At 44.1% G+C, this 11,241-nt stretch overlaps 1 protein-coding gene across 2 annotated transcripts in view; it reads right to left on the minus strand.

Moving 5' to 3' along the window:
* The window catches only part of SLC2A3 (solute carrier family 2 member 3), a 70,969-nt gene extending 60,191 nt beyond the window's left edge, over positions 1 to 10,778 (minus strand). Inside the window, exons 1-2 of one of the 2 annotated variants that reach the window (XM_028143889.2) lie at positions 10,713 to 10,778; positions 8,962 to 9,039 (exon numbers count right to left, since the gene is read on the minus strand). In XM_028143889.2, the coding sequence (XP_027999690.1) occupies positions 8,962 to 8,982 (21 nt within the window). In that variant the 5' untranslated portion in view covers positions 8,983 to 9,039; positions 10,713 to 10,778. Of the gene's footprint in view, positions 1 to 8,961; positions 9,040 to 10,569; positions 10,623 to 10,712 lie in introns of those variants that run through there. The other variant, XM_054719310.1, reaches the window with a different exon arrangement.
* Positions 10,779 to 11,241: the final 463 nt, after the last annotated feature.

The following is an 11,241-nucleotide window of genomic DNA, read 5'->3' on the forward strand; positions in this document are numbered from 1 at the left end:
AAACGATTTCTTATCCTCTAGTCCTTCAAAAACTCAGCTCTTTTGAAGTACACGGCATCATCTGCCGATCTCCTGAGTCACTTCCCCTCATTCCCTGGAAATTTAAAAAACCTGATTCATTCTCTTAGTTATACCACTCCTACTGTTATCATTCTTGGTGACTTCGTCATCCATGGAAACAATTCGTCCCATATGCTGGTCTCTCCGTTTCTTGTCCACTCATTTCCAATATCTTGTTTTCCAGTCAACCTCAGTAATTATTCCCATGGTGACACCCTCTCACCCTGGTCATTAATAATAAATGCACTCCTAAAACCTCTATTGCTTGTATCTCACACTGATTATCACATCGTTTCCAACAATTTGATAGAAGTAGGATCTCTAAGCTATTAACCATATAAATTTTTCACTGCCTATTACCCTTCTTCAGTTTTTACTTTCCATATCACCCAACTTAAATTCTTTGATTCATCACTCTAAACACTCATTTGCATAAACTTGTAACAACCTGGCATTTCTTTGCCTCTTGTTATATTCATTAGTAAAACCCAACCCTCCTTAGATCCAACTCAACTTACTCTGCTTGCACTCACTAACTATAAAACTGAATACATTGTAGCTGGAGAAAAGTCCACAAATGTGCTAACTGGTCTCACATTAAATCTCGATGATAATTTCCAGCGGACTCGGAGCAATGTTCTGACAAGCTCTATTTTCTCAAATCAATTCACCACCTATTCTCCAAGAAAACATTTCACATCCTTTTCTCTCCTCAGATTTCCAATATCTCCTCTTCTTTTCAACTCCTTTTCACAATCTCATTTCTTATTTCCTTGGAACACCTAGAGAGAGAAATTTTGCATGTTCCTACTGTTAATTTGACTATGAGTATTTACCAACTCAAGTTCCCTCCTATTGAAATGGATAACTTGTTTCCTGTTCCCAGCTCAACACCAGTCCCTCCACTAGAGAGCTGGATTCCTTTCCCTCTCACCTTACTCAAGAATTTTTACCTACCAAATCACTGCACGTGCACACATCGTAAGCAAAATACAGAGAAGAGCAAAGAAAGCCAAGCAAAGAAAGGAAAAGGAGCAGAATGAGGTTGAAGAAAGAACTTCTAGGTGATTGGGGAAAAAGGGAAAAAATTCGTTAGAAATTTTTAGTCATATGTTCAACTGGCTCCTGACTATAATGCTTTGGATGTTGTCAACAACATTGAGGTAATCTAAATTGAGTCCAGCTGGCTCTTTCTAAGTATAAATTTTTCATCAGTGGCCTTCCACTGTTATAGAAAATAATGCAAATATCTCATCATGGAAAAGTAGGCCTTACATGACCTGGCTCTGGGTTGCCTCCCCAACCTCATTCCTATCACTCTTCTTGATGCACCCACCATACTACTTCCTTGCTGTTGTTTGAATGGTATGCCAGCAAAATGCAGCCTACCATTTTATATTTTTACTAGAAGCCCGGTGCACAAAATTGTGCACTGGGTGGGGAGTCCTCAGCCCAGCCTGTGCACTTTCGCAGTCCAGGACCCCTCGCTCCTTATCACCCACCTGCTCGCTGTTCCTTAGCACTGCCGCAAAAGTGGGAGAGGCTTCTGCCACTGCTGCTGCGCTTGCCAGCTGTAAGCACGGCTCAGGGCTTCTGGCTGAGCAGCACTCTCCCTGTGGGAGAGCACTGACCACCAGGGGGCAGCTCCTGCTTTAAGCGTCTGTCTTCTGGTGATTAGTGTGCATCATAGTGACTGGTTGTTCCGTGTTTGGTCACTTTGCATATTAGCCTTTTATTATATAGGATGTGTTTGTTGTTTTAATTTTTTATTTTGAAACAATTACAGACTCACATGTAGTTATAAGAAACAATGTAGAAATACTAGATAGGCATATAAATAATACAGAGATCCCATAGACTCTTCACCTGGCTTTCCAATGGCAATATGTTGTACAACATAACACAATATCACAACCAGGAAATTGATATTGATAAATCTACTCATTTTAATTTTACCAGTTTTATATGCACTCATTTATATGTGTGTTTAGTTCTATGCAAATTTTTAAAAAATATTTTTTTATTGATTTTCAGAGAGGAAGGGAAAGAGAGAAAGAGAAACATCAATGATGAGAGAGAACCATTGATCGGCTGCCTCCTGCATGTCCCCACTGGGGATCAAGCCTGCAACCCAGGCATGGGCCCTTGACCAGAATCAAACCCTGGACCCTTCAGTCCACAGGCTCTATCCACTGAGCAAAACCAGCTAGGGCAGTTCTATGCAATTTTATCACATGTGTACATTCATTCATATCATGGTCAAGATTCAAAACAGTTCTATCAGAAGGATACTTAAAAAACAAAACAAAACAAGGATCTTTTGCATTTCCCTTTTATAGCCAGTCATATCTCCCCCTATCCCAACTAGTGGCAATCATTAATCTTTTCTCCATCTCTATGATTTTGTCATAAAAAAATGTTATATAGCTCTGGACAGTGTGGCTCAGTTGGATAAGCGTAGTCCCATGCACTAAAAGGTTGCCAGTTCGATTCCTGGTTGGGCACATGCCTGGATTGTAGACTTGATCCCCAATGAGGGTTGTGAAGGAGGCAGCCGATCGATGTTTCTCTCACACATCAATGTTTCTCTCTCTCCCTCTACCTTCCCCTCTCTCTAAAATCAATTAAAAATATTAGAAAAATCCTACATAATAAAAAGGTAATATGCAAATTGCATCACTCCGCTATGCCCACAATTGGGCCAGCTGGAGGCGCAGGGGGTGGGACTCAGGGTGGCCGATTGGCTGGCAGTAGGAGCTGGGGGCGGGGGACTCGCGAGTCCCCGCCCCCTGTTCCTCCCGCTGGCCTAAAGGCTGGTGCTGCTGGAGGACCCATGGGGCCGGCGGAAGAAGCCGGTGGCGGAATTCGGGGTGGCCGATTGCGTGGCTGCCAGCACCAGTTTTCCTCTGGCCACCCCCCAGATCAGAGCGCTTCCCGAGTCCCGCCCTCAGCCTTCGGGAGGCGCTCCGATCGGCGGGTGGCCAGAGGAAAACTGGTGCTGGCGGGAGGCGCTCTGATCGGCGGGTGGCCAGACGAAAACTGGTGCTGGCAGCCAGGTGAAGGAAAGTCTATTGCACGAAACTTCGTGCAACGGGCTTCTAGTATTATATAAATAGGATCTCTCTCTGTTTGGGCTGCTATAACACAATACCACAGACTGGGTGACTTAACAACAGTTAGTTCTCACAGTTCTGAAGGTTGGAAGTCCAAGAACAGGGTGCCAGCATGGTTGGGTTTGGTGAAGGTCCTCTTCCTGGTTTACAGCCAGCCATTTTCTCATTGTATCTTCACAAGGTGGAGAGAAAGCAAACTAGCTCTCTGGCCTCTCCTTACCAAGGCACTAATCTTACTCAAGAGGGCTCCACCCTCATCACCTAATTACTTCCCAAAGGCCCCACCTCCAAATGCTATCACATTGGGGATTAGATTTAAATATATGAATTTAGGGGGACACAACATTCAGTCCATAACAAAAATCCTATAATATATAACCTTTTGAGATTACTTTTTTCTACTCAGCTTAATTCCCTTGAGATCCATCCAAGTTGTTGTATTTATCAATAGTTTGTTCTTTTTTAATGCTGAGTAATGTTCTATGGTATAAATGTACTATAGTATGTTTTATCATTCATCAGTTAAAGGACAATAGTTCTTTGCTATAACAAATAAAGCTGTTGTGGCCCTGGTCAGGTAGCTCAGTTGGTTAGAGCATCATCCTGATATGCCAAGGTTGCAGGTTCAATCCCTGGTCAGAACACATACAAGAATCAACCAATGAATTAATCAATAAGTGGAACAAGAAATTGATGTTTTTCTTTCTCCCCAAGATCAGTAACTTTTTTTAAAAAAGCTGCTATGAAGTCTCAATTACAAGTTTTTGTATGATTATATTTTTATTTTTCTGGGAATGTAATTGCTGAGTCATATGATAAGTGCATGATTTATAAGAAATTATTATATTCTTTACTAGAGTGACCATACCATTATACATTTCACCATTAATGTATGAAGTAGTCAGTGTATCTGCATCTTTGCCAGCAAATGGGGCTTATTTGTCATCTGTGTATCTTCTTCAGTGAAATTTCTGTTCATGTCTTTTGCCCATTTTTTTTTATCTACAGAGATTTTTAAATAATAGTTTTATTAAGATACTAGAGGCCCATTGCATAAAGATTCATGCAAGAATAGGCCTTCCTTCCCCTGACTGCCAGCACCAGTTTTCTTCTGGCACCTGGGACCCAGGCCTTCGCTCTGACCAGAGCCTTCAGTGTTCACTCCGCCAGAGCCTTCAGTGTTTGCTGCTGTAGCTCCCTCCACCCCCCGCCCTCCCATTCAAGCAGGCATCCTGCCCCACCCTGCCGCTCGGTGCCTGCTTATGCAAATTAACCTGCCATCTTTGTTGGGTTAATTTGCATACTCACACCTGATTGGCTGGTGGGTGTCACAGAGGTATGGTCAATTTGCATATTTCTCTTTTATTAGTCTAGATAACTCACATACTATACAATCCACCATTTAAAGTGTACAATTCAGTGGTTTTTCTTTTAGTACTAGAGGCCTGGTGCATGAAATTCATGCATGGGTAGGGTTCCTAGGCCTGGCCAGTGATCAGGGCCGATATATGGGGTGACCGGTGGGGTGATCAGGGGACCCCCCACTAGCACCCGCCTTGGCCATCCTGGCACTGCCTGCCCACTGGCCCTGCCCACCACTGCCACTGCTGGTAGCCTCACTCTGCAGGGCAAATGGGGGTGCCCCCAATGGCACCCGCCTTGGCTGACCTGGGGCCTGCAGGGTGGGGTAGCTCCTGTGTTGAGCATCTGCCCCTAGTGGTCAGTGCGTGGCATAGCGACCAGTCGTTCCACCGGTTGTTCCCCTGACTGGTCGATTAGTTTTAGGCTTTTATTATAGAGGATATTCACAGAGTTGTGCAACCACCACCACAATCAATTTTGGAACAGTTTTGTACCATACCCATTAGCAGGCACTCTCCAATTTTCCCCAAACTCCCAGCCCTAGGCAACCACTAATTTACTTAAAAAAAAAACCACACACACAAAAAAAAACAACCTTCATCTGAGCTTATGTTCTTATTGGTTTCAGAGAGAAAGGAAGGGAAAAAGGGGACGGAGGGAGGAGAGACAGAGAGGGAGGGAGGGAGAGACAGAGAGAGAGACCATATGGCCCACAAAGCCTAAAATATATACTATCTGGATCTTGACAGAAGAGTTTGTCGACCACTTGCTCTAATCTGATAAGCCTCAGGGCCTTTACATATGTTGCCCCTCTGTCTGAAACACTATTTCCTTAGATTTTCTCATGGCTGGGTTCTTACTGTCATTCTGGTTTCTGCTTACACTCACCTTAGAGAGGCCTTTTCTGACCACATCATTTAGAATATTCAACCCTCCCCCAAATTCTACCATTTGTGTGCTTACCTTGCTTTATTTTTCTTCATAGAATTTATCACTTCTTTCACTAGACTATAAGATCCATGAGGGTATTCCCTGGTACCAATAGAGCCTGTCTTATAATAGCACTCAAGAAATATTTGAATGAATAAGTGTGTCATAAAGAACTATCACACCTTTCCAGATTAAATAATCCTATTTATTATCCCATAAGTTATTTTATTAGAGGAATAGTACTTGAATTAAAAAAATATATGTCTGATTCCCATCATGATTTGTAAAAGTGATATTTGTCATTTACCCCATGATATTCCCTAACATATTAAACTGAGAAATTACACAGGGCTAGAGAGCAAGAATGATTGAAAGCATTTAGATTTGGCCTGGCCGGCATGGTTCAGTGGTTGAGTGTCCACCTATGAACCAGGAGGTCATGGTTAGAATCCTCATCAGGGCACATGCCTAGGTTGCAGGTTCGATCCTCAGTGTGGGGTGTACAGGAGGCAGCTGATTGATCATTCTCTCTTATCCTTGATGTTTCATCTCTCTCTCCTCTCCCTTCCTCTCTGAAATCAATAAAAATACATTAAAAAAAGAGAAAATATTTAGATTTTTTTTCTAACTCTGTATTCCTTTCTGATCTCCTCTTGAACTTGAACTGAAACAATGAGTGAATAATAATGTGGGTTATCTTTTTCATATTATAATTGACTGCTCCTAATCCTTTGAGTTCTGAACCTCTTGAACTACTAGGGGAACAGGATAGAACAGAGGAAAGGAAAGAGAACTTTGATATAAAAACATTGGCCATAGGTCAGCTCTAGCACTCACTAGTTATGTGACCTTAATAACTTATGTCAAGATCTTAAACCTTGATTTATATCTGCCTCACAAACCTTGATTAATATCTGCCTCATAAACCAATGCATGTAAATAATAATAAATTCCAAATTATTAAACATCATTTATGTGTAAATATGAGATAATAGAAAATAGATATATTGGTCTCTGCACCACCTGGCTCAAGCTCCTAAAATCCTTGTAATTTCCTAAGTGATCAGAACACTAGGAGCATCTATTATTCTAACATTTGTCTTTGATCCCATCCCTGACACAAGGCCTCTAAAACCCTTATAAATTTCCAAGTGAGGAGAGCACTAGGACCATCTTTTGTTATAATGAGGTGACTCTGGGTGGGCTCCTGGATGACTCCTAGATGGGGGGCTGATCACCAGAAAAACCAAGCTATGATTATTAGAAGCTTGGAATTTTTAGCCTTGCTACCTATCCTCCAGAGAAGAGGGGTTGGATATGAAGTGAATAATTGATCAAGCCTACATGAGAAAGCATCCATAAAATCACAATGGTATGGGGTTCAGAGAGCTTCCAGTGAACATATCCACACCAGGAGTGTTGACATATCTCAACTCCATGGGGACAGCAGCTCCTTCCACACCTCGCCCTATGTATCTCTTCAACTGGCTGTTCATCTGTAACTTTATCATATCCCTTAATAAACTGGAAAATATAAGTGTTCTGTGAGCCTCTCTAGCAAAGTAAGAGAACCCAAGGAGGGGGGTCATTGAAACCTCCAATCTTTAGCTGGTTGATCAAAAAGAAGCATACGTGATAACATGAACTTGTGACTGGCATCTGCAGCATGCACGTGGGGCAGGGGCGGGGATTAGAGGGTGGAGGGGAAGAAGTTTTGTGGGATTGAGCCCTTGGCCTACGAGATCTGATACTATCTCTGAGTGGATAGTGTCAGAATTGAATTACATTCGGGACACCCAGCTGGTGTCCCAGAGAATTGCTTAGTGTGAGGAAAGACCTCCACACATTTGGTGAGAAGTATTTTGTGTTCGTAACGGAGACGCACAGGAAACACAACAGGGAAGTGCTTGGTTTCTCCCTTCATATGGAAAAAAATTCGAGTTTCTTCCTTTACACCAAGTACTTTGCTAAGTGCTTAGAATACAGAGGTGGGCAAAGTAAGTTTAGAGTTGTTTGTATGGAAAATAACACAATAATTAATACAAAAATAACTTATTTTGCATACTCACAACTGTAAACCTACTTTTGCCCACCCCTGTATATTATCTATTTCAATTGTTACAATTGTTACAAAGATAGATGTCACCCAAAAAGCTAATTACAGTGTCTGATTAATAGGTATGAAATAGGACAAATTTCCACAGCCATTTGTATCTGGGTTTGTCAAAATAGCCTCGTCAAAAAGTAAATTCACTGTTTTTAATGCCAGTAACAATAGCAACAACCATCTTAACCTTTACTTATCCTTAATTCCCACCAAAAGCCAGCGCACTCTGTCCTTTAATTTCTGTATTATTGGAATGTTTCACAGGATTTTAAAATAAAGCAATGATATATCTTAATAATGATAAGGTTGGCATAATTAGGAAGCTCACAAATAACAGAGATATGATTTTTGAAATGAAAAACAAAATAACTCCTACTCTTAAACAGTTACATCTAGTTAGTAAATAAATGCATTAGGTGGAGCTCGGAGTAGCTAAGGAGCACAGTGGCTTTGCTCTTGATTGGTAGAGGAGAGAACACATTTTAAAAAGGACCACTGACTAATTTGTTCCCTATCTCACTCTTTCCGTGCTTCCTCTAAACGTCTTTCTAAAATAGTCTTAATAATGTCACTCAAAAGTATCATCTTTAAAAGTGTGTTGACTCTTTAGATTTTTAAAAAGATGCATCTTTTGCATTTTGGAAAATGTGTTAAGGAAGAGCAATTGCACCCTCTGCTTTCCCCCCAGCTCTGCTTCCCCTAGTATGGACCATTAAGTTCAAGAAAAAGACTGGCAGTCTGAAATGACAGGCATTCAAGATACCAGTGAATTCTCAAAGAAAAGCTCATTCAAAGTCTTTCTTGATATGATCATGTCATGTTGGTAAACCTTTGATTTCAGGCAATTCATGATTTAGCTACCAGATGATGCCTACCCTGCCCCTCTCTCATTCCAAAAGCTCATATGTTTCTTAAAAATACCTTTCTGTGGCTCTTCATCACAATGTTTTGCAAGCTATATGACTCACACTCTAGACTCTGCTCTATAAAAATAGTTATTATTGTGCACATTCATATATCACTCCATATTACTCTTCACATTTATATGCCATGGCTCTTTTCAAGGAGATTACCTCAAGACCACTTGTGCATAATTTAACTGAGGCCTGTCTGCAGTTCACAACGCTGAACATGGTTATTTTGTCATTCTTAGCATGCTTGATAACATTACAGCACAAAATGCCACAAATGGCTAATACTAGTTAAATGTGAATAGAAGTGTGGGAAGGTACATCGTCTATTGGCTGCAATAGTCTCACCACCATTTATGTGTATGTCATACATTATTCAAGACAACCGAAGTTTAGGGAGAGGACAGACGTTGTGATTACTAACATAACCATGTCAAAACAATTTGATTTCAATCTGACATACGTTCTTAATACTCACATCCTGTTTGGACCTCTCCATTTCTCTGCTATGCTAAGAATGGACTCTCCCTCCAATTCCTCTTCAAGGTACTGCTGCCTGTAAATTGTAATTAGCTGGTTATTTATTTGCTCAACTTACTCTCCTTAAGAGGCTGTGACCTAGCCCCCTAACCAATGGGCACACCAATAAATACTTGTGGGAAAAGGTAAAGCCTCCTACAACTCTGATGTTGTCTGAGATTAACTCCATTCTGGGGTCCTCAGCAAAGCTCTTCCCACTGGTTCAGTAGCCAGTGCCAACAAAGTTATCAAGTAAAGGGTTGTGGGGAGAGAAAAAGAGAAAGAGCTGAGTATGTTGAAAACAGAACCTCTACATTGAGTCATTGCTCTGTCATCGACTAGCACAGTCTCCCCATTAGCAAAATGAACAGGGGTCAAATTAGGTGATCCTGCTGATATAAAATTCTGCAATTTCATGCGGCTTATTTTGCCATATAAAATTTAAAACATTTTATATAAGCCATCTCCTCATTGCTTCACCTTAGCCTATACTACCTCAGTGAGCTGCAGGGAGTGGGAAATCATGATTCTGCTTAACTAGTTATCAAGCCTGAGTGTTTCCTTCCTCTGTCAGCTCCCCTGGCGTGGGTGGGCAGTTCTGAGGACCTGCTGGGATGCTGTATGTTTAAACACTGATATAATTTCCTGAGTTTATTTGGAGGAGAAGAATCAGGACTGACTATTCCCTTGGCCTCCCTATTACCATTTCCTTTTCCTCATTTGGGAAAAACAACCCCCCCCCCCCACACACACCACCACCACCACACACACACACACACACACACAAAAAAAAAAAAAACCCTCCCAACTCTTTTAACTCAAATAAATACACTTTTCTTAAAAGGGGAGATGTTACTTGGTGATTTGTACAATTAACTCGATGAAGTCTTCGTGAAAACCGATGGAAATGACAAATTTAGTCAACATATTAAACGGGGACAACGTTAATAACAATATCTTGCCAGAAGCACTTGGGTTTACCCCCGCTTCTCTCACACTTCAGGAATAAAGAACCACGTGAATTCAGCACTGAATGAAGGAATGCTTCCTAACTTCTTAAGGAAGCTCCAATTTCCACCTGGCAAAGACCTAGAAAGCTACTCTCATCTGCAGGGCACTTCAACTCCTGGTAGACGCCTCGGAAGGCCAACGCAGGGCTCTCTTCCTGGGTCCAGGTCCCTCTGCCTGCATCACCCTCCTGTGGCCGCCTCACCTCCTCAGGTCCCGGGTCAAAAGGACTTCTCAGACCCATCCCCCCCCCCCCCCAAGGTGATCCACCCGTCCCTCCCCTTCCCCACTCTCTTTCCTTCCTAAGCTGTATCTCTGCCCGGCATTTTAGGAGATACCTCTGCATCTTCTCTCTGTCCCTTGCCTAGTCCGCTCCAGGAGGGTAGGGCCTGGCCCACCTCCTTCCCCGTGGGACCCCCGCAGCCAGAGCAGCGCTGGGGGCCCAGCAGGTGCCCCGGAAAGAACCACTCTCTCCGGTACCCCGAGGCTCCTGGCTAGTTTCTCCAGAGTCGCAGGACCCCTTGCCCTGAGCCCGGCCCGGCACGCAGTCACCACCCACCTCCACCCGAGCCGGGCTCGGATGCCGGAGGCCCGGAGGCCCGGAGGCTCGGAGGCTCGGCCCCGGGCAGCGCAGCGCACCCACCACCCGGACCGCACGGCCCCGCGGCGCCGCTCAACCGCCCAGCTCGGGGCCACCCGCACCTGCGCCGGGTCCAGGCCGCCGCCGGGAGACACAGCGACGGCGCCCTGCGCTCCGGCTGCCCGTTGAGCAGCCGTTGGGCCCCGCGCTGCTCCGAAAGGCCAAGGTTCAGTTTCGAATGATCCGTTGACCTGGAGGAAAGACGTGACTCGGTTTATCCGCGCCCTCCGTTAGCCGGGAGGCGCATGCGCCGCGCGCGGCCGGAGCGAGGGGGCTGCTCGCGCCCCTTCTCCCTCCCCCAGCCCCCCGCCCCCAGCCTCGCACCTTCACACCCAACTGACCCGCGGGCCTCCCGTCCCATGGGGCGCCGCACTGGCATCTGCGCGCGGAAAGAGCGCGGAACCCTTTATGGGGAAGCGGTTCTGGGCACCCCCTGTAAAGAGGGGGTGCATTTCTGCTGTAACAGATTCCCGCCCCCCTCTTCGCCTCCCGAGAAGGCCAAGGGCGATTTCTGGTCGTCCTTTGGCCCCAGCAGCTCTTTGGTGATGAAAACCCAGAGCCTGTCCCTCCAGCTCCCGGAGTTTCGGGGTT

This window comes from Eptesicus fuscus, chromosome 7 (genome assembly GCF_027574615.1).
Source record: "Eptesicus fuscus isolate TK198812 chromosome 7, DD_ASM_mEF_20220401, whole genome shotgun sequence".
In the NCBI taxonomy this organism is placed as follows: domain Eukaryota; kingdom Metazoa; phylum Chordata; class Mammalia; order Chiroptera; family Vespertilionidae; genus Eptesicus; species Eptesicus fuscus.